Below are 24053 nucleotides of genomic sequence, written 5' to 3'. Positions count from 1 at the left end.
CTGCCTCCTCTTGTTATCCTCTTCACAGCTATCTCTTCGCCATTTTTACTCAGTACTCCTTTATACACCTCTGCAAATCCACCTCTACCGACCAAGTTCTCTGCAAAAAACACAAACCCTTTTAGTCAAAATGGCGTATAATAGGAAGTGAAGTTTTCTAGAAGAAAGAGATGAACAGAACAAACCTGAGCTGAAACCGTTGGTTGCGTCGTAGATTTCATCAAAGGAGAAACATTTCCATTTGGGTCTTTGAAACTGCTCTGTTTCTTGAAAACCCTCGACGCATTTGGTGCGAGGAGTTGAGTTCTCGGAGTCAGAGTCGAAACTGCGTCGTTTGAAGGAGAAGAGACGTTTCAAGCTGTTGCTTCGAATGTACTTCATTTGTGGATGGAACAGAGTTAAGAAGAAAACCCGAGGTTTTATGCAATCACAAAGAGAGAAGATGGAAGAAGGAAGAGATGAGAAGGGAGAGAGAGAGAGATTATTATTATCTGTCTGTTTTTTGTTTTTGGTGCTTTGTGAATAAAAACACAGAAGAAATAAATTTGGGTTGGTGAAGGTTTACGGTGAGGTCGACCACAGAGAATTAGGTAACGTTAAGAAAAATTGTGTTTGGCGTTTTTGAGATTTCCACGTTTGGCGATTAGAGAGTTATGAGAAGAAGTGTTGTTTGTTGTGTTACACAAAAGGATGAATGAATGAAAGAACATTGTGTTGTGTGGTGTGGGTGAGACTTTAATGGTTTTTTATGCTTTTTTTTATCTCACAAGGCAGGTAGCTTCGCTGGAGGATATCCATGTTCTCATTTTTACTTTTTATTTTTTTTTCTCTCTTTTTTTTTATATATAAATTTTGCCATATTTGTTTCACAAATTTGAGAGTTCGGAAATTATAGGTAAGGAATAATTTTACGGGTAGAAGCAGAATGAAATTTTTGGTTTGCTGTGATATATCTATATATGTAATGTATCATATATGTAATCTATTTCGTTTTATTCATATAGACATTTTTTTTTTTCATAAACAGTCCACTTTGGAAGTAAACGGATATTAGGTTATAATTTATCATTTTTAGTTAAATATACGTTCCGTTTTCTAAATTTGAAAAATATTAGATTGATTGATGTTGTATGTGTTTTGCTTCGAAAACTTACGATTATTCATATTATTTTTTTCCATCATTCAAGATGAATTGTACATCGAAAATACATAATACGTATAAGAGGATTATGACGCCATATTTGTCTCCGGCCATTTTTGAATATGTACAAAATGAGTTATATAGTACCATGCCAAATTTATTTTTGAAACGTAAACATCGTATTTGAATTTGGCTACAAAGACTGCAATAGAAACATACAAATTCTTAAATCGATTGAGTTAATGACGTTTAGATATTTAGAGGAAGTCTATTGGGTGTATTTGGATTCGTCAAATAACTGTGGTCAGATTATTGTCGAGTTAGTAGTTATTATGTAAAAAAAACAATGCTACTTTTGACAGAGATATATAGGATTCTTTTATTTTTTTTGGTGATGTAGAATGGATTCTTCTAAAACTCTCTTTATATTTTTTAAAAGTCAAGCCTAACATATTTTGCTTATTCAAGTGAAACTATAGTTAGGTCGTCCAAATTTGCATTCTCTTCGGCCTAACTTAACACTCGTCAGTTTTACTAGCCCCAATCCTAGCTAGAGTATCACTATTGAGTTATTTATGTTTTATCCTCAAATGTAAACATATAAACAAATGTATATAAGTTCTGTTTTTGTTTTTGGGTTATCTTACGTTCAACTTCAAGTTATGAAGAAGTTATGGCTCTCGCCTTTCATTTAAAGCGGAGTTGCTTAAATTGCAATAGAGAATCTTTTAACTATAATTATGATAACATAATTTTTCGTATAAAAGGGGACTAGCTTAGACTTAATTAAGCACTGGCAGATACAAATAAATACGAGCACCAGGTCAACCCTCTTTTGAGTTCATTTGAAGATGATAAATACTTATCTTCAAATCTGGATTACCATCAGAGCAACATATCAAAATATCAATCTAGATATGTATCATTATAGAGAACTATAAAGAAAGAAGACTGAACTATGTAAAAATTGTAATATTGTATATTTAATTTGTACATTTTAGCTACTCATTAACTTTTAATTTATATATATATACATTAATATACGTATGTTTAATCTAACTAACATAACAAGTGAAGAAGCAAAACATGTTCAGTTCAACTGAATGTTTCATCTTCTTCTGATTGTCTTCTCTACTTACATTTATTCAAGTGTCCAAAGATTATTGGCCTGTATACATGTATATTAATTAAATATTACGACCTCACATCAACTTTGGAAGATCAGAAGACGACACATGGCACTTTATTTGGACATGATTGATCTCTGTGAATGGAACAGTTTACTTAATTTCTCTACTGAGATAATGTTTTGTTTTAAAGCGACGTTGTTAATTAAATTGATACTGGACATGAATAAACAAATTGACAGAAGTACATTATTAGTGATCGAGGTTGTTTATAATATTTAAGTTACACTAGACGAACCTTGGTTATTTATCGAGAGGTCTTATCTAGAAGGGACTTATACAAAGGAGTTAATATATATATATATATATATATATATATATATATATATTGGGAAAATTCCCAAAAAAACATCAACTTATTTTTATTTGGACATTTAATATCCAATATTTTTTGATTGGAATAAAAATATATGATGTATTAAATTAGTGTTAAATAAAACTGTATCTTTTAAATATTAGTCAAATTAAACACACGACCAAATATTTGAGTATTAGGTATTTTTTATTCCCCAACTTATTTTTTAAACCAAACACACGACCAAATTAAACCCCAACTTATTTTCTATTCTAATCAAATAGTATTGAATATTAAACGACCAAATAAAAATTAGTTTGATTTTTTTTGGGAATTTTCCCTAAATATTTTGTGTGTGTATGTGTGCACAAGCTACACAAGTTTATTTGTATATGTAGACTATCTCTATTCATAATAGTTGATGTTTTGAGATTTTTTTTGTTTCTATAATGGGATCGAATTTGTAGATTAAAAACCTGAAATAATTTTTTCATTTTTTTCCATGTGATATGTTTATCTAATGTTCCTAATTTTCTTTCTAATATAAAATAATTATAAATTAATTTATAAATAAAACTATAATATTTTCTTAATATGTGTAACAATATCAAAACATCAATCTACTATAAATAGAGGTAGTATTTTAGAAAAATTAATACTGAATGTCCTAATGTCATGAGAACGCTTGACTTATTTTAGGGATAAAAATATTTTAGGTAGAATTAATATACGAAAAACATTTGAATCAAATTTCAAATAAGACCAAATTTACTAGCAAAGTTTGCATCAAAAATATCTAATATATATACCATAGTTTCACTAATCCATATAATTCACACTGATTACCTTAAAAGTTATATCCAATATATATATATACCACATCTCCATCACATTCATATTAAATTTTGTTCTTACAAAAATATGTTTTTTTCTTTTCAGCGAAATTTCTGCAACCAAAACGCTTTTTATAACAAGTTTACATATATTAATTGAGGAAGAAATATAAGACCGTCGGTCGAAGACGATATCAAAGTGAAGACTGAAGAGCACATCCATACATGTAACCAAAGCTATCAAGACGGCGACATTTTACTTTTGTTCACGAGACCCCAAACCATTCTCCATTGAGAGACCTCGATTCTTTATATCAGATAGCGACAACAACCTTACATTTTATTGTCAGCTAAGCATTTCATATTGGATTTTTTTATTATTGTTATACAGAGATACATTTTTGTTTATATCATATATCAAAATTATTTCACCCGTGAAGATCTTCTTTAGATATAGTTATCGAAGTTGCTTAACATTACAATCTGAATTTTTGATTAAATGTAAATTTAGTAAGATTGATTTGGTAAAATTAGTAAGATTATATTTTTCATTCCATTATAGTTTTTAAAAGATATAAATGAAAATTTAGTAAGATTGATTTGGTGATACATCATTATTCATTAGTCATTACCAATCGGAATCCATTATTTCAGACTTGACTAGAACGTTTGGCTTATTAGCTATTTTGTATAAGACCTGGGGTCCCCAAAATCATTTGAATGCTGTACATTATAACTCTCTTTAATTACTTTTCTAAATCATTAGTTCATTTTGTATATTTCCGATGCTATAGGGAAAGTACAATGTTTTATAAAATGTCCTAAGAAACCTTTTTTTTTTTCGGGGTTTTCCCTGTCTTTAAATTTACAAAGATGACTAGGAAGAAATCTATTTTTAATTGTAGATTTGTATATCAGTATATAAAACAACATAATTCAACCGAATATATAGTAGAGTAACAAAGTAAATAACACAATGACCAGATTAATTCTAAAATGAAATAATTTTTAAGCTGGAAATTTTATAACAAGTACTAGTACATTAAACTATTTGCACATCATTATAAAAAGTTGAAACGAGTAATGTCAGTTAAAAATTTTATATACTCGAGAAGTTTGATTTACTTTACGGGGGAGAAATAATTGACTAATGCGATTTTTTTTATAGAGGTTCGAATTTTAAAGATAACATAATTGGACGAGGAAATGGTCCCCAAGAGACGAACAGTAAAGAGTCTGGCCAGTTTTGTTTTAGTGAAAAAGAAAGATTTTCGTATTTTACCGATACCGAAGTTCGCATGCATGCAATAAAGTTGGCCTTTGCATTCTTCACGAGATGGTGGAGAAGCAACGCTACAAAAACAGTGCCCTTTTATTAATGACGGTTTCGGTTCAACCGTTTCTGTTTGAGCCACATTCAACTAAGTTAGGATTTACTTTTGGTCGTCAATGCTAATCATATACTTTTTGTAACTAAAAGAATGGCCTTTTTGAACTTCTTTAAATAGATTAAATTAAAAAAAATGTTTAAACTCATAATTTTTAATATTTAACTAAATTAATGGTATTAATACCATACCAAATGTCAATCTCAAAAAAAAAAAAAAAACTCCAAATGAGAGTAATATGTTTCACTTTCCCAAATTAGAAGATGTTTTAGAGAATAGCACGAAAATTAATTAAGAAATCATTTTTAACATTACACATCAGTTAATAATTAGTTAAAAATATAATTTAATTAAGCACAAAAGGTTGCAGAATTCAATTAGGCAAAAGTATCAAATAACAAAAAAATATGTATAGTAATTTATAAAACATCTTATAAAATGAAGCAAAAAAAAAAAATCTTAAATATCTTATATTATGGGACAGAGAGGGTGTTTCAATGAGAATCTTGAGAGCTAATATAGTGAATTGCAATTTGTTAAAGTGTGTGGAAACTAGAAAGTAGTTAGAAAATATCAACAATTTGTGTGGAAAATAAAAAGCATTCTTCTAAGAACAGGAGTGTGAATGAGATATCTGATAATGATTAAAGAGTACATCTCACAAGGGAACTCTTACCATGCAGTCCCCGCCAAATAAAGTGTTGGAACTTAAAATGTCCTGTATGTGACAAGAACACCGATCACTAGACAGACAACTTTTCCAGGCTGATCGTATTATGAGAGACTGACATTGAGAATCCATGCTCGGAATATAACAAACGTCTGTATATAATATTTATAACACTCTAATTAAATGGGTCTAGTTGGGTTCATTGACCGAGAGCCACTCCAACAACAAGATCCAGGTCCACCATTAACTCGAGTCTCGAAACCAAACCTTTCAATTTTAAATAATTTCACATTAGTAGTAAACAAAAACAAAACGAAAGATATTTCCAAGACTACCAAAAATAAATATATATACCACAAACTTGTGCTTCAAGAAAAGTTCCTAACTCATTTAGCTAGGGCACGGACACCCTTGCTTTACGAATCTTTCTCCAAATTAAACTGTACAAATTCGTAGAAATTTTGAAACTATATAAAAAAAAAAGATTTGAAAAAATCATTATTTCAGAAAAAAAACCAAAAAATCTACAAAAACTATTAACGTAAGGAAGAATCTGACCAAGTAGAGAAAATATTAAAATCCAAAATCCAAAATCCAAATCAATAACTAAAAGTTATGTTGTTCAATGTTAATGTTCCAATAATGCTAAAATACCAACTGAAGAAGAAAAAAAAAAGCTGAATCCTTTCTAAATAGTCCAAAAGAGAGTTTAAAGAAAAGAAAAAACTTCAATCAAATGCTTATCATCAGATGCCACCACCATCAACCGCATGACGCTTTCTTGAAATGCAATCAGAGAATGTATCAATGAGCTGCTCAGCAAGGGCTTCTGTATCTTCTTTAAAAGTAAGAAGAAATATTTTCACCACATACTTGTCTTTAGCCGTCGCACATACGCTATACCATGTGAGAAACTTCTGTCTAAACTCAGTTGTAACTTGCCCTGAGCATTCAAGCTGCCTGATTAGCTTGACACACTTTTCAAACCCAAAGCTGATGCAGCCTGCTACGTCCTCCACTTTGTCCGCATTCTCGGGTGTACCTTGATTGTCATTGAGTTCGTCTGACCTGAATCTAGGAGGCGGAGGGATGGACAAATTCTCCCGGAACAATTGACAAGAACCGTTTTGCTTGATCTGTATGACATCAGAACCCGTTGCGGTGCTGAGCGTTTCTCCTTCACCGTTGAATTCAGTCTGTACTAGTGAAGGCTGTGGAGTTGAAAAATTGTTGCAGTTTGTAGAAGAGCTTGAAAGAGTCAATAAAGCTTCTGCTGCCCCTGCCGCTTCATCTTCTGGGACGGTTTTTGTAGAGACATTGGATTGGGATACGCTCAACTCTTTGGCGCCGCGAGAGGAAACAACTTTGAAGCAATAATCTGTAGCTGGAGTTAGACCAGAGACCACAAACCTTGTGTTTGGACTGAACAATTTACAAGTCGAATATTCTGGGTAATGTTGCTCTGTGACCTTACGATGCCACACGCTGTAATGGACGTCGGTGGTTCCCCTTGAGGAAGATTCTTCCGCGGCGCCAATAACTAAAGTGACAGAACTCGCCAAAACATCCACAAATCTAATGTTGAATGATCCTGTGGTTCACACCGAATCAAGAACTTAACAAGAAAACAAAAATAGTACTGTATTAACTGATCATAAGTGTTTATTGATCTTATTACCATCGATCAGCGCCTTCAAAGCAGAAAAACAATATTGCTTCACGGTCATCGCACATCGAAGTCTGTTAACGAGCCCTCTACTCATATATGATGGATCATCATCCGTAAGAGGATCACTACGGAATTCAGTTTTTAACTCCTCCACAGCTTTCTCCACATCTTCAGATATTGCTTTGTACTTCTTTGTGCCCTTTAGGAGCTTCTTAGCCAAGAGAAGACGGATATAAAGTACGCCTATTCTTCTTTCTTCTTTTGCTATAACTAATTGCTTCTTCACACATCTGAGAAGAAAACAAAAGACAGAACATAAGTATATCCATCAAAGATTGTATTAAAAATATAGAAAGTGAATTGTAGAAGAATAATGTGATTGATTTTTTACTCAAGTATACTGCTAGGCGTGCCACATGAGACGCAGATGAAGCATCCATCAACATCACTAGTTTCCTTGTACTCAAGTATACCCGATTTATCACTCTTGAAAGCGCATTCCAGATGGCACGATAAGCCACAAGCTTTATCGTCGAATGAAGGATCCGAAGTGCAGGTTAACCAGTAACTAGGATCTTTATTGGTATCATACTTATGGCAGATACAACATGAGCACCTTTTGCAAAAAGGGTCTACCTTTTTCAGTTTAGCCTGGCAAGCCAAGTTTTTACAGCGGATAGTACCCTTCCCTGATCAATGCTATGTTCAAGTTAGCATATAGAAACAGAAACAGAAGAATGCTATAAGTGGAATATTTACTACTGCAGAACATGTTGGTTACCTTTAGCTTGAGCTGATGGAGTCACATCGTGCGAAGGCTCAGGATCTTTCCTCTGTCTTTTTGGTGATGGATTCCTCTCTTCTACCTCACGTTCTCTAGTGTTTTTCTTTGATACGGTTTTGTAAAGCCTGTTGATGATCTGATCTTTCGTCAAGCCTGTGTATTTTCTTACTTTCACTGATTCTGCACGTAACATCTCTCGAATTTTGTCGCAGGACCACTCATGCAAGGCTTCTTTAAAGGTAATCTCTGAAATTTTTGACAGTTCGTAGACACGCTGTCTCCTTTGACCAAAATTACTCATATTATTGGTTCCCATTGAGTCACCTGCAGCTCCTGCATGGAGAGAAAAGGATGTTAATTTACATTTCAATCGCAAACACAACTCCTAGAATTACAAATGCATTAACAATAATTCTTCATGACAGGAACGCAAAGACTGTTTCCAAGAAGCTACATTAGCTTGTTAACCAAATTTAGAAAGCAGGGTTTCAGATCAAAACTTATGCAACAAGAAATTGTAATCTGGTCCCATGTACAGTAAAACAAAAGAAACCTCAACTAGCACCTTAGAGCAAGGAAAGTTTCCTCTTTTATGGTACAACACATCATATGAGCTCATGGAGATTGAAAATGTGTTTTAGAAGCAACAAACTAGAAAAGTAGGAAGACTCACGATCAGGAAACTATTCAATTAAATATATTAGATTAGAGGATGTAGAATCTAAAAAGGGTTTGTTTGCAAAATAGTACATTTTCAAAACTTAATTTGATTTTTAGTAAATTTACTATTTATAATTAGAGAAATAGGTAGGTTTTAGTATTTGTGTAATTAGAGCAGTAAACTAATAAACCATCACAACGCTACGGTCATCTTCACAAGTCTCAAACTTTCTAAAAACTATGAAATGCAGAACCCAAAAATATATATTAAAAAAAAACGTTACCTTTATCATGAGAAGACGCCATGAAAGAGGATAGTAGAGAGCCTAATCAAACCCACGCCGCGTTACTATCGGAATCTTAAAAACCTGCAACAAAAGAGTGATAAAGAAAACAAAATGAGACTAATGAAAAGAAAAAAAACTGAGATCCTTGAAAGAGAAACTTGTGGATATGAAGTAAAAAAGAAATTAGATTGTGACGAGACTGGCCGTTCATGAAAAAGAAGTAGAATACAGATTCTTCCAAGTTCCACCAAGTTACAAAAAAAATCAAATGGTTCTTCTCTCTATTCGTCTACAAAAATATTCAATTCTTTTTGTTGAATGGAGAGAAGAAAGAGACGAATTAATAAGATTGTTTTCTGAGTTCCTTAATAGTTTCTATTTTTTTGGATATCATTTTATACAAATTTGCTCATAAGTTTAGCTAATAAAGAAACCATTTTTCTATGTTTACTTGCATAAGAAGCTTCCTTTAACAAAATTTCATTGCGCACTTTCCACAAATACCAACAGATATAATGTGCATGGGAGGGACTCGGATGAGATTCTTTTAGGGGGAAGGCATACGACCGTAACTGTAGAGATCCAATTTATAAGTGGGGACTTAGGATAAGGGAGAGGTTAAAACTCAAAGAGAGGAGAAGGGGTGGCATAAGAGTTTTAATCCCAATTTTTATTAGCAATGCATCACTGAAAGTCTCAATATGCCGAATGCCTAAACCACCTGCATTTGTTGGTCTCGTAAGCTAATCCCAAGCAATCCAAGACATCATATTTTCATTAGGTTTTGAGTCCCACCAAAACCGTGTGAGAAGGGATTGGATTTTCTTACACAATGAGAAGGGATTGAAACACGGCATGGTATAGGAAGGCGTGGAAAAAAGGACTGATTTTAACAAAGTTTGTTTTTCTTCTGAAACCAAAAACTTTGCAAACCAAGAGTGAGACATTTGCCTGATACGGTCCACTAAGGCGCCAAAGATGTTCATCTCACGCCTTCCAAATTTTTTAGGAAGCCATAGATACTTGCCGGGTGCACCTTTATTTATGATTCTTAGAATCCTCATAGTGGCTTGTCTTTGAGCGAAGGGCGTTTTGTTGGAGAAAATGATTGAATACTTTCTTATATTGATAGATTGGCCATATGACTTTTTATAGCTTTGGAGGATGTTGGCTAGGTTGAGGCAATTTTTATGTTTGATTTACGTACAAAAGAACATTGTATCATACGCAAAGAGAAGGTGGCTAACTGTCAGACTGTTTCGAGAGATTCAGATACTCGACAAGGATCCATTATCTTGAGTTATACGGCTAAGACTCGGGAAAAATTATGTACAAAGGATGAAGAGGTAGCTAGGGAGGCGAGGGATTTTCTTGCTAGAGTCCTCGAGTGGGGAACATATTTCCTTGAAAGGAGGCATTAACAAGGAAAGAGTAAGAAACTGTTTAGACACATTCCATAACCCACTTTGAGTTGAAACCGAGTGTCATCATCACCGCTTGGAGGAAATTCCACTCAGTTGTGTCGTAAACCTTACTTATGTCCATAAACCTTATTTTCTTTGCATCTAAGCTACTAAGTGTATGTAGGATCTCGTTAGTGATGAGGACATTATCCAAGATTTCTCGTGATGGCACAAAAGCAGATTTGTTCTCCAAAATAAGAGGCGTGAGGGGGAAGGAGTGTAGGAAGTAAAAAAATTATATTCTGGAACTGTTTCTGAAATTCGCCTCAAAAGTTTGATAGATGGGAGTCCTATTGACCCTCTTGGGAAGGGGCGTAGGGTTTTGAATTTTCTCCTTGATTCACATGGTTCTCATGTCTATCAGTTTTCCTGGTTGTGCGATACCCGAATTTGTACAGTGATGGATCCAACTTTTGGGAGTAAAAAAGTTATTAGAAGTAGTTGTCTGGACCATCTTCGCCATTGACCGAAGGTGAAGACACCAAAATCATTAGAAATAGTTGTACTCTTTCCTACTTCGGGTTTGTCCCAATGGGTTTACCGAAGAGGTTTAATGACGCAACAAGCTCTAATGCATCATCACGTCCATCCCAATGACATGGTGATCCTATCCTTTCTTTTAAACTTTTTTTGTGACCGTTGTTAAAAAGGGCAATGTGTGAGCCTTAGTTTCTAGCCACATGTTAGGGTTTTTGTGTCTCCTTTATGTAAGTCAGCCTATAAAAAGGCATATAACCTCTATTGTAAAGTTAGTATTGCTTGAATAAACAAAAGGTTTTCTTTCACTTGTCTCACTCTACGTTTTCTCTGATAGCCTTAGCTAGAGAATACGAAAATCCTAGACGACTTCGAGCCAGGTACGCCTCTTCTAGCAGTCGGATCACGAGTCCTTCCATAGCTCTTGTGCTGCTACATCAATCCATCGCTAGCCATCAAGGAAGATCACCGAGAGGGTCGTCAACCCGTTCAATAGCAACCGTATTGTTTCCATCTCAAGCCATCGAAGCAGATCACCGAGAGGGTTGTGTATCGTTAGCTTGAACCTCTATCCACCAAATCAAACCACTACAGAGTCACTTCTCAGTTCGTGATTACGCCGTCCGTGACCCAAAGCCATCCGTCCGTCTGTCCTATCATTATTCCAACCCGGGGTCACATCAGAGGGTAAGCTTTTTTGCCTTGAAAACTACAGTGTTGTTGCTTTACATGATATAGACAGGGGCACGATGATATAAACTAGAGGCTGTCGTGACCCATTTCTCCTTTTTCACTCTCGAGTAGGGGTGTCAATCGAGCTGGTCCGGTCCGAAACTCGTAAAGTCCGCATATGTTTGAGCTCCTAAAATATTTTCGAGCCTATATTTCAAAACTTGACCCGGCCCTAACAGGGCTATTGGGCTTTTCCGAATTTATCTTACGAATAAAAAATTCAAACTTATAAGTTTATAATAGATCTTAAAAAGCAATGTTTAAAAGTGCACTATAAAACAAATCAGTCAAAATTTAAATAACTCATCAATATTCACCAAAACCAACTTAATTTAAAAGAAATTTTTTAAAATCAAATAATTTTTTATACTTTAATCAAATAAAATAATATATAATCATATAAAATATCATAGTTAAAGATTTTAAAAGTAATAAATAAGGTTATTAAGTAAATATGAAAAGTAGGATTAGATTTTAAACTTTATTACAATAAATCATTTATCAAGTATTCCAATCAAACAAAAATGTTAACAAAAATTAAAAATTAATTTTTTAAAAGACTTTTTGGGCCGGCCCGAGGCTGATCGAGCTAAGCCCAGAAAAACCTATAGCCCAAACGGGCTAAACCGAAAGGCTCAATTATTTGGAACATATATATAAGTCTGAGCCTGATGTTTTTCAGGGCTGGGCCGGGCCAATCCGCGAGCTTCGACCCTAATTGACATGCCTACTCTCAAGTAATATTGAGACATACTAACCGAAGTTTGGTAAAAAAAAAACAACTTAAATCCAAGTTTCAAAGTAACTTCAGACAGAATAGATCAGAATACTATAAAGGACTAAATGAGCTAGTACAAACTGTGCAGGACCACAGAAAGGTAGGTACTAGGACCTCAAGATCTTGTCAGTAAACTATATTAAAATTTCCACATCACCCTTAGAGGGGACATGGTAGCTTCAAAACGAAGATAAACTTTCGATATAGTGAAGTGAAGAGAATTGGTCACTTGGACTTACCCAATTCTTGGATGAAGAGAATTCGGGTAAGAAGCAAGAAGGGAAAGATGGCCAGGACCTTCAAGAGTCAACAAGATATCAGTCAGAAAGAAATTGGGGAAAGAATGAATGCATGATCATATGAAAACTGGAATCATAAAGATATCAAAACCTGATGGAGAACTATACCATGTGTGACTTCCAATCAATTCTAAAGGTAAACATAACCTTTTCCAATGAATTTCTAACAATCTAACATGGATAAAGCTCGTAGACCGAACCCAAAATGACCATTATTAAAGGTGTAATTATTATCCGGAGACCGATATCTAAATCTTGATATTCTAAAATCTCGGATATATGAATTCGTTTCACACATAACCAATACACTGTACACATTTATTCTTATCTTAGACCCAAGATCTTAGCAAAATCTCATTGAATCCATATACATAATAGCATATCAGTTAATACAATCATAATTTTCAATACAAATGGTCTAAGGAAAATATTTTCACATAACAAAATCGAATCTGGAACACTCTTAAGTTTATTTCTTGTTTATTACAATTTAAAAATCGACTATTCGATAAAAATTTACAATAAATTCAAAATGTGTTAAGAGAATTCAACAGATCATAAAAGAAATCTAAAGTTAGGTATTTGACATACCCTATGAGATTGCAGTGAAATAAGCTTATCTCCTTGAAGTTGCTGAGCGGAACAAGTTGTGTACTTCGCACAGATCTAGTTTTATGTGAATCAAGATTAAAAATTAATGAGACTATATAGGATTTCTCTCTAATAAGAGTTCAAGATTTGATTGGTGTAAACGAAGAACTGTCGCTCACTCTTATTTTTCAGCGCCGCTCAAAAATATGTGTGAAATCTCATTATATATGAAAGATTTTGGAAAACTTCAAAACCCTAGAAAGTATGAAATATTAGTAGTCAAAGGCGGAATATCTAAATAATTGGCGGACTAAAGCAATTTTTTAAAATATGACCCTTAAATTATATAATAAATTTAATCACTTTATATCTTCATAAATTTTTACTATATTTCTTAATTAATTGTGGTGGACCATTTTTTATTTAATTAAATTGTGGTCAAAAGCAGAATGATATAACTATAAATTTCTTTCTTTAATAAGTTTAGAGTGACACTTGATGTGAGCCATGAGATTATATCTACTATAGTAATATATGTGAGATACCAATTTATAGAAACTGTTTTGGTGTACCCTCAAAACCTTAGAATAACATTAAATTTTTTGGCTATCGAACCTCAAAACCTTAGAATAGATAAAATTTTAAATACATGAATTATTTCTCTAATTAAAATGATAAATACATATGTATCTTACAATTAATAAATGCAATTGTTAATTAGTTTTTGGCATTTGTATTTAATGGTTACTTTCGTTCATCTTTAAAAAAAAATTCAAAACGTAAGTGTAATTTAATTTCTACCACTATAAGATGCGGTTTAGTTTGTCGAGATACCGGTGTGGGTGTGGTGTTTTCTGAACATATTTTGTTTTCAAGTAAAATTCTATCTCCCCTACTGATACTCAAAATATTCAAATGTATTTACCATGATTAAGTATATATACTTTTTACATAAGTTTGACGCTGGTTTTTTCTTCAAATCTGGTTAATTTTGGGGTTTGGAATGTTTTTAATTTATATTGCTTACCTCCTTTCACCTTCTAGATTTGGATACCGAATATGTATCACACTCCATTACGATAGTCTTATAATTTGCTAAAATGCGTCAGTTGAAGTTATTGATAATAAATTTGAATTTGTTTTTGTTTGTATAAGGGAATCTATCTCTACCTTTGTTATTTATTGTCTATATATTTGTTCAAATTCAAAACATTTTCTGTTTGTTTCTTGAAATACGATTAAATTAAGAAATTTACATCCAAATTTACATAGGTTCAAGAAATTAGCCATACGTGCTTTCTCAATGTTTTGTATCTTGTTAGAAAGCATGATAATTGCTTAAGCGTCAATTGGATTGTTATATGGTTTACACTTAACACTTGACATTAATAGTCTCGTAACCTCTATTTTACTAGTACTAACATTAGTTGACTACAATCATTAAAGATGATTATTTGCATTTGGGATCCTATTGTGAAGAAAAACATACCAACACATGATTACAGCCTATCATTCATTCATCTATAATAGTAGTAATACTCTACAGCTTGCAACTTGCTGTCAGCAATTGTTCTGTACAACGTTACAAATACGAATCCAACAACATTCATATCAAATCTTATATAACTCTTTATGTTATCTTCCTGTAATTTGATTTAAAAGACATAAGGCATTTCTTTGTTAAAACATGAGAAATTACAGGAAGAGTTTTTGATCTTTGCACCTGACATTCGCAATCTAATCTTTCAGCCACGCAGTCCATTGACAGACTGTGGAGGAGCTGAGTTCCTTCTCTGATCTGTCTTAGGTAAATGTTTAGACATTATAGATTCCTGCATCAGAAGATTGTAAATTTGTCATTCTTTTTGATGATGAAAGTAATTGAGAAAAATCAAAGAAGACCAGGTTTTATAACTTACCTGTTCTTGAATAATACTGCGTGCCTCGACGAGCTGTGCTTCAAGTTCAAGTTCCCTCTCTGACGCTTCTGAAGTGATAGACACATCTTTTTGTGCATCTACTAACTGACCCATACGTTCCTTCATTAATCAAAACAAACAAAAAATGGCAACAGGTTAGTAAATGAGAAACTATAAAATACTGTGAAATCGTAAACCTCGAGTTTTTTACCTTAATGGAAACCATCTTAGTGCGCAAACTATCTTCTATTTGACCTCGAGCCATACGAAAAGGTAGGTCGAACACGTCCTGTCAAGACCGATATTGGTTCTTGTTGATATATATTTGGTGTTTTTGGTTGGGAATCAATTGAAAATTGAATTAGCCTATAATGAAATTCATGTACCGTCTTCCCGCCCAAGGGAGACTGAGAAGGGTCTGAGCCGTGTCTTCCATTAGCTATCAAAGATTGGTTGGTTAATCCACCGGAAGCATTCAAGAAAGATCGCATGTCACCCTGTCAAAAGGTGCCATAGTCTTCAGTAAAAAAAAGATCACAAAGATTCTGTGATAGGAAGAAAGATGAATACCTGTGTGGATCGCAGTAACGCTCTCAGATAGGTGTTCTCTGCCACTAGTTCTTGATTTTTCGCTTCATATGCATCCACCTGAGAAGATCATACCGCGCCAATAATATTATAAGTAACAACAAATCAATTCAATGGAGAATATAAGGCTTGCGAAGTCAATTCAGTCACTGTGGTTACAATTTTTTTGTAGAAATCAGAGTCAGCTTTCTTCCCGGTCCATGTCCCACGCTGTCTGCCTTCTTTCTGTGCATATATATACCAGAGAATATTCATTAGCCAAAGGAGATTTATTCAAGGATAGCTCAATGATTGACTATATATATAAAATCCAAACTAGTACCTGGAGTAGATTCATAATCTCCATGCCTGATCTCGTTTCCTTCTTTTTCTCCATCAACACTTGGTTTAACCTCTCCTAAAATAAGATCAATTCTTCATTAACTAAGATTCGAGCCTATATTAAAAACACTTAGGAACTTGTAGTGTGAACCCATACCTGTAACTTTATGTACTCCTTTTCTTTCTTCTTTGTTTCATGTAATTGTTGGGTCTTGACTTGCTTTCATACACAAACAAAACAAAAATGTTCAAAGGGGCATTGTATCAGCATTCCCAAATTCTTTGAAACAATCCACATTACAGAAAAAAAAAAACTAAGAAATCTAGCTTGTAATTTTAAGCAAGGATCCAAACCTGGTTAGCAATCACCATCCGTTGAAACTCATCTCTCTCTTTCTGTAACTTCTCGTTCTGCGCCTTTAAAGCCGCTGTATTCTTAGCTTCCGTTCTTGTGACAGAACCAAGTTCCCTCTCTTTGGCTTGCAATTGAGTCTCAAGCCTTTCAACTTTAGCCTCAAGTCTCCCCATGTCAGATAAAAGTCTGAATCAAACCAAAAAAAAAAAACTTCAAGATGCAATACATACAACAAAAGTAGGCAATTTCAGCAACTTTTTATGCCAGTTGCAATTTTGTCTTCTTCATTACTCCCAAAAAAATGGATTTCACCATACCACATAAAACCAAAAACAGAATTTATCTATATACACAAAATGATCTAGATCACAGAGTCGATCTCATCCAGAGCAATATAAGCATTACGATTGAACACTATCATAATAAGGCTACCACATAAATCCAAAATGCAACACTGAAAAATCAACATTGAGGTACAAGACGAAAAAAAAGAAAGTCACCGTTGTCTCTGATCATTGGCAGATTCTCTGAATTCCACATCTCGTTGCCTCTGTTGAATCAAAGCGTATATACAATTGCAAGTTCTAGCAATCGAAATCTGAAAAAACAAGTTCAATCGAATCAGATTCATCAAACACAAATCGATTAAAGGAGTAAAAAAAACACAAACGATTAGAGATTTTGAATTAGAAACGCACAGGATCGGTAGCGAAGAGGTCAAGGGAAGCTGAGAATCCATAAGTGACTAAGCTCTGATTCAAATACTTAACACAGTTCTCGAGATTATCAACATCGGCGAAATTATGCTCCCTGAGATCGATGAACAGAGAAGTCAAAATCGAATCCAATCGAAGAAGATAAACACACAGAAAACTACGGGGAACAAAATAAACTCACCTGATCGGTGAAAAACCAAACTGAGACGGCGGCGTCGACTACAGAAAAAAATGAAGCAAACACGAACCTTAAGATGGAATCCGTTAAACAGTATCAGTAAAATAAGAGAGAGAGAGAGATAGAGAGAAGACATACTCTGAATCCGAATTCTGGTACTGTCAATGACATCGTTGACCGTCGTGGAGCCGCCGTGAAATTGACGCCGGAGAAGAAGAAAAAAGAGAAAGAGACAAATTAAACTTTTCACCAAAATCAAAAAAAAAATTAAAAAGCAAAAAAGTGAGTCAAAAAAACAGTGAATGTGTGTCTCTCTTGGATAGATCTATCTTTCTTGGGGGCAGTGAGCTGATATTAATATTTAAATTAAAAATGAAATTTAATTATTATTAATAGCTGTTTTGATTGTGTACGTTCCGGTGCACTCAATGTAATCCGTGTTTCTTCACGTGATTGTTTACTGGTACGATTAGTCTCGCGTGTTTTGCTTACGTGTCATATTATTAGTGGTTGAGATTAGTTTTGATGGGTCTGTCGCATTACTGAGAATAATTACAAAAACATTCGATAACTAACTTTACTGGATTGCTGGGCGGGAGATGCCACGTAGGTTGGTTCTCAACAACGTTCGTTGGAGTCGTGCTGAGCAATATCTTCCTTGAGTATATTATAAATTAATTTAATTTGTTTGTATAAGTTTTGAAAAACTTTAGTATAGTATAAGTAACATTGTACTAATGTAATCTTATTCGTTTTTTGGTCGACCTAACATTAATCAAAATAAAACTCTTTCATTAGTTGCCTAACAAGAGGATAGGTGTTTACAAAAGTAATTTTCGACACTAACGATCTAAAACAATGAGCTAAACAATCAGCTTTCACATTGAATGTCCGAAGGATTTTGGAAATAGTGAAAAGAGTCAACAAGACACTAAAAAGCTGGAACTCATCGAAGAGCATAGAGAAGGCCGGTCACTCCTCCGGAGTTTGCACAATCGCAATGTTATTCGTTTTCTAATATGCTCATATACGTGTTTTATGTTCTGCTGCGTTTATACTTTATATTTCTCTTAATTACCATGATTTTTATGGTTCTTATAGTATTTTATGAAAGTTTTTCTATATAATTTTGTCTTTATTGTGTGTGATAAAAAAATTCATGAGAAAATTCCGAACCGACATCTCAAATTTTGATATTTATGTGGCTTATTAAAGAGAGCACCAAATTTTCAAGAAGAAAAAACTCATTAATTACTTGTTTAACATTTTCCAAGATGATCAACATCAAATAACTTGCACAAAATTTTGATAAAGCAAAGTAGCAAACCGTCCGGTTATAAACCTAATCCAAATCAGCAGCCAAACTTTTTTATATATATACTCCATATATTATAGAAATAATGTTACTGATTTCTAAGAACCGGAATCAGTACCGTACTACCAAACGACGGACGAAGTCTCTGACGACTAGGTATACAAGACTTGTCGAGAACACTCCTTTAACCACAATGATCAAAACCAACCTAATCTATTTCAATTCCTAAAATATGTATATAAACCATTTGAGAAAAAACACAACTGTAAACATTTCGAGAAGAGAATTTCTTTGTATACACACATTTATTCAATTTCATCAATACACATTCTATTTCAATTTTTACAATATCGACTTTTATATTTCAATTTTTTTTTCGTTCGTGTAAACTGATTATGTAAACCTCTTTTTATATTTTGGATAGCTTTGAATATTTATGATGTAAAATTTCTTTCCACAGCAATCTTAAGATAGACATTAGTCACATTACAAACAAACGAATTAAAAAAAAAAAATAGTAATCTAGATTTTTTTTTCATTTTTTATTTTACCTAATTTATAGTTTGAGGTTTGGAAAAATTGTTCGGCCCTAGATACAATACAACTATATATAAAGATTAAAGAAAATGCTAAAACTGAGAATCAAGTATTCTAGACTTGTTAAAAACAAAAGTAACATAAAATAATATATTTTTTTGAAACTTTTAAAGTTACAAACTTTAAAATGAGGAAATTAAAACGAAAAATTCATATCAATCACTAAATTCAGATAAAATATAAGTGATCCCAAACAAAGAAAACAGACTCAAACTTCAAACAATGCTTGTAATAACCTCCTCTAATTAATGTCGCGGCTTCTTACATGACGCACCACTACTGCCACCTCCATGGCCTACACCAATCGTCCCAGAACCCTTTGTCGATACGCAATAAGAAAATATGTCAACGAGCTGTTCAGCCAGAGCCACTGAATCATCCTGGAAAGAATGAATGAACGTCTTGACAACACTTATCTGCTCGGTCGTCGCTCTTAGGCTAAACCAAGTCAAAAATTTCTGTCGAAAGCTGCTCTCTAGGTGACCTGAACACTCTAGCTGTCGTATGAGCTTGACACAATGCTCAAAGTCAAAAAGTTCCAGACTCTTTGCCTTCTCAGGTCTATCTTGACGGTCATTGATTTGGTCTGACCTAACTAGAGGAGTGACAATGGGAAAATTCTCCATGACAGGTTCTTTCAGGACCACTCCACAAGAATAGTTTTTCTTCATCTGTCTTACATCAAATTCAGTTTTGATGCAAACTCTTTTGCCTTTGCCCTTGATGTCAGTTTCTAATGAAAAAAAATTGTTGCAATGTGTGAGAAACTAAAGAATGATGTAAATGGACAATAACAAGTCCCAAACATGTTTTTTTAACCTGAAGTTTTACTAGTCCTCTTCCCATAGGAACTTAAATGACGAGGCTTAGTGTTTTTCCTTCGTCTCTTGTTATCATCACTTATTTCTATAACCTTTGAGGTACTTGCACCTCCTGCGTGAAGTAATTAAAATGACCGACCAATAGAATTAGCATTACATCAACCAATGAGTTCATGGAGCTTGGCAAGTAATGGAAAGAAAACCATTAAATCACTAGCTAGTAAGTAAAAGCATCACTATCTTCATGAGTTGAAAAAGAAAATCCTAAACTTTCAATTCTATTTGATTTGAAACTATGCAAGAAAAAGAATTCCAATAGTTCCGAGGCTTTATCTTAAAACCCAAGCATAATAAATCTTGAAAAAAAAAGATTTATAAAAACTATGAAATCAAGAACCCAAAAAGAGAATTACCATCGAAAGAAGAGGCCATAGAGAGAACTGTAGAGAGCCTAGTTAGAATATTCACAGCCAGCTGCAGTGAAAGAGAAGAAGAAAGTGAGATTTTTTTATTTTTATTTTTGTAAAAGCTTTTGAGTATGAAATAAAACAGATTGGGAAGAATAATAATAAGGTTCTTCCAAAAACTACAGAATCGAAACGTAACGTTACTTAATAAATTATACTATGTTAATATCTAGTATCATTTAGGTAGATAATCATATCGAGTGTGATATAAAATCGAAGTCAAACCGTTCCTAGATCACAAAGTGGTTCAAGGGTTTAACGCTTGATGCCTTGCGCAAGTGTTGTTTCGGTGGAGATGGAAGCGCGTAGTAACCAACACGAATCAATTAACGAAGGGGAAACTTAGCAGACAAACTAAACTTTTATTGCTTGAAAATTTCGTAAATGAAAAGAACAAAGAAGAAGATCTTATATAGACTCGAACCAAAGAGACCTCCAACAGTCAAGAAATGAAACTAAGGAAACATATATTTAAAATATGTGATAACTTAGAATTCTAGCGGTTGGGGATAAGTGGTGGCGATGCGTTGGAAGCTCTCGAAATACCGGTCAAAAAATCGAAAATAAGAAATTTTCAAAATATATGATATCTTGGAGCGGATGTGATATTCTAGCCGTTGGGGATAAATGGTGGTGATGCGTTGGTGTCAAGTATGGAAAAAAGTGGGACGCGTCTTAGGGATGGGAAAAGAATCTCGTGGCTTGATTCTTTTGGTTGAAAATGAGGCTTAGCTGTCTTGAGGATTTGTGCAGCTTTAATGCATTTGTCCGGATTTTATCCCTTTGGGTAAGAACATGGTAAGTGTCTCCAATGTAAGATCTCGAAACAACGGTAAAAAAAATCGAAAATAAAAAAACAAATTTTTTAAAATATATGATATCTTGGAGCGGATGTGATATTCTAGCCGTTGGGGATAAGTGGTGGTGATGCATTAGTTCAAGTATGGAAAAAAGTGGGACGCGTCTTAAGGATGGGAAAAGAACCTCGTGGCTTGATTCTTCTGGTTGAAAATGAGGCTTAGCTGTCTTGAGGATATGTGCAGCTTCAATGCATTTGTCCGGATTTGATCCCCTTGGGTTGAACATGGTAAGTGTCTCCAATGGGCCGAAAATATATCTTACGTTCTTATAGCACGTGCATCACTAGAAACTGTAAGAATCTCCTAATTTCTATTATTTTAATAATTTAATATATTATTATTTATTTAAAGAATAAATCATTAAAAAATATTTAACCACTAACAATTTACCATTTGTCTAGAAACTTTTCTATGAGTTTCTCAATTTAGTATTGTTTTTCACACTCTCTTTTATTTTATTATTATTTAATTAATAAAAAACCTTTTTAGATACTAACAATGCACATGGTCTAACAGAAATGAGTTCTTCAGAATTTTGAAAGTTTCCGCACGAGTTAGAAACTTCGAAATAGACCAGCAGAGGGCGTGGGGCTGATATAGTAAAATGCTTTCCTTGTGTGGCTTCAGTTTGGTCCTTAGGTAAGCTAAATTGATGGTGTCTCGACCATCTCTTGATTCAGCTCAATAGACTAGAAGACCATCTCCATCCCTCATCTTATGGAAGAAGTCTTCCCACAATTATTAAAAAAAAAAGAATTATTGTTTTAATGTATGAGTGATATTGGGTCTTTAGTGTCTTGGTGGAGACATTTTAGAGGAGAATTTCTTCCTTTTATAGACCATTCACAATTAAATATTAATACTTTTTGCAACTTTTTAATATTGTTAGAGACACTCCCCAATTCCCAATGTATGTGCAATGGAGATGTTCTAAGTGATGCTCATTAAGCTACTTAATAAATTATCTATATTGGTCATGTTCGTTTTCAAATAGCTTAATGAGCGATTACGACAGAAAAAACAGACAAGAACAGTCATCCTGCTGTGGAGAAGTGAAACGACGCAACCCGTTTTTTTATAATAAATAATAATAATAATAATAATAATAATAATAATAATAATAATAATAATAATAATAATAATAATAATAATAATAATAATAAATACTCTACAACTAGTGGTCTCATACTCACTAGTTCCCTAACCACAATCACACCAAACAGCAGAAATAACAACACCAATAAATAACCAATAATCCAATAATAAATATCCAATATTAATTCCAAATCATAAACTAATGATCCAACCAACATAAACCAGAGAACCAACAATCCTAAACAACATTCTAGGACCCAACCCTAGCAACCTAACAGAAGCCCGACAATCAAGCGAGCCACTAGAACATCCTCCTCTTCATTGTCTTGATTCCACGATCACACTTTGTCTTTACATGTACCACAAACACAAATTGCAATGCATGAGTATTTTAAAAACACTCAGTTAGACAATCCTCCCATCTACTGGGCTATAAACACAAGCAATAGAGACATCTCTAACCATCAACCAACAATCAACAAATATCAATAACAAACCAGGACTCTGCATCGACCGACACCAAGCATGCATCGACCGACACAAAAAGGGGGTTGCATCGACCGACACAAGCTTGCATCGACCGATGCACATACCGAGCATCGCTTTTCTCCTGAAGCTTTTCGCCGGATCTTCGTTCCTACAACCACAAAACTCGATCCCAAGCCACAAGAAAGCTTCCTAACGTCCCACATAACACTCTAACAAGCTACACAACACAGAAACAAGCAGATCAGAGAAATCTCCAGCTTAGATAAGCCATGGTCATGCACTTACCTTTGCCAAGACGATTCTGAACCTCAAATAAGCAAGAAAACACTTTCAGGAAGCTCCTACAACGATCCCAGCTACAGATCTCTACAGGAACAACTTCCAAACTCCCAAAATCCTCAAGAACACTCAAGAACACTTTTCTCTCTTTCTTTTCTCTCAAAAGCAGCTAACCCCCGACTAATGCTACAGAAAGTCGAGTTAAGGGTTTTCTCTAACCCAAAACGCAGCGTTTAACTTAAAGTTTCCGCACAAAACCGACCTTGCCTCGACCGATGCACTATTCTGGTTCGCGGATGTTACAAGAAGAGTCGCTACCGGTGTGAAAAAGAGTTGCCGCACCGTTTAGATGAGCTGTCACAACAGTCGCTAGAAAATCTAGCGACTCCTCTCTCTCGCCCGCGAAACTTTCTCTCTCTAGCAGACACATCGCGTCTTCCACTTCCCTTTACCGTTGTTGTTTTGCTTTTTGGTTGCCGTTATCACTACCGTTTTAAGCTGTCGCAGTCGCTCGTTCAGTGACTTGAAAACAAACAGGGCCAGTGTCGATGGATCTTCAGCCCCACACTCAATTGAGGGTTTGAAATGCTGGATTGCAACATTGGCGGCTTGTCAGCGACTTCATCAACAAGTACATCAACTACTCTGTCAGCGATGTCCACATCAAAGTACAAGTCTTATATACAACAATTCTTAACTTATGATATTAATTATATGGTGAGAGACCCATCCGCTAAAGAACACAATAGTTTGAGCACATAACCCTCCATAATTTCAAATTTGTCTTTTTGCATTCGTA

The 24053-nt window shown here is 34.1% G+C and overlaps 4 protein-coding genes across 4 annotated transcripts in view; all 4 read right to left on the bottom strand.

The window, feature by feature from the left end:
• The window catches only part of LOC109130913 (receptor-like cytosolic serine/threonine-protein kinase RBK2), a 4418-nt gene extending 3734 nt beyond the window's left edge, over window positions 1–684 (bottom strand). Inside the window, exons 1-2 of the mRNA XM_019241007.1 lie at window positions 186–684; window positions 5–100 (exon numbers count right to left, since the gene is read on the bottom strand). Of these exons, the coding sequence (XP_019096552.1) occupies window positions 5–100; window positions 186–381 (292 nt within the window). The 5' untranslated portion in view covers window positions 382–684. The remainder of the gene's footprint in view (window positions 1–4; window positions 101–185) is intronic.
• On the bottom strand, window positions 6261–8933 carry LOC104768238 (VIN3-like protein 3). The gene is made up of 6 exons (XM_010492163.2): window positions 8912–8933; window positions 7965–8300; window positions 7575–7872; window positions 7193–7473; window positions 6717–7105; window positions 6261–6545 (listed from the first exon to the last, which is right to left on the bottom strand). The coding sequence occupies exons 1-6, from the start codon at window positions 8931–8933 to the stop codon at window positions 6261–6263; spliced, it is 1611 nt and encodes a 536-aa protein (XP_010490465.2).
• Window positions 14741–17661, bottom strand: LOC104767257 (afadin- and alpha-actinin-binding protein). The gene is made up of 13 exons (XM_010491308.1): window positions 17470–17661; window positions 17335–17372; window positions 17136–17247; window positions 16938–17035; window positions 16437–16623; window positions 16240–16302; window positions 16084–16158; window positions 15921–15986; window positions 15744–15821; window positions 15560–15670; window positions 15385–15462; window positions 15174–15293; window positions 14741–15086 (listed from the first exon to the last, which is right to left on the bottom strand). The coding sequence occupies exons 1-13, from the start codon at window positions 17500–17502 to the stop codon at window positions 15000–15002; spliced, it is 1146 nt and encodes a 381-aa protein (XP_010489610.1). The 5' UTR covers window positions 17503–17661; the 3' UTR covers window positions 14741–14999.
• On the bottom strand, window positions 19489–20189 carry LOC104768237 (VIN3-like protein 2; the record flags this gene model as incomplete). The annotated part of the gene is made up of 2 exons (XM_019241006.1): window positions 19489–19976; window positions 20063–20189. Coding segments are annotated over 2 exons (615 nt in total), but the record flags the coding sequence as incomplete, so codon positions are not given.

The sequence above is a fragment of the Camelina sativa genome, chromosome 19 (genome assembly GCF_000633955.1).
Source record: "Camelina sativa cultivar DH55 chromosome 19, Cs, whole genome shotgun sequence".
Taxonomy (NCBI): Eukaryota; Viridiplantae; Streptophyta; class Magnoliopsida; order Brassicales; family Brassicaceae; genus Camelina; species Camelina sativa.
The sequence above is the reverse complement of the archived record's forward strand: the minus strand, read 5'-3'. Positions and strand labels throughout refer to the sequence as shown.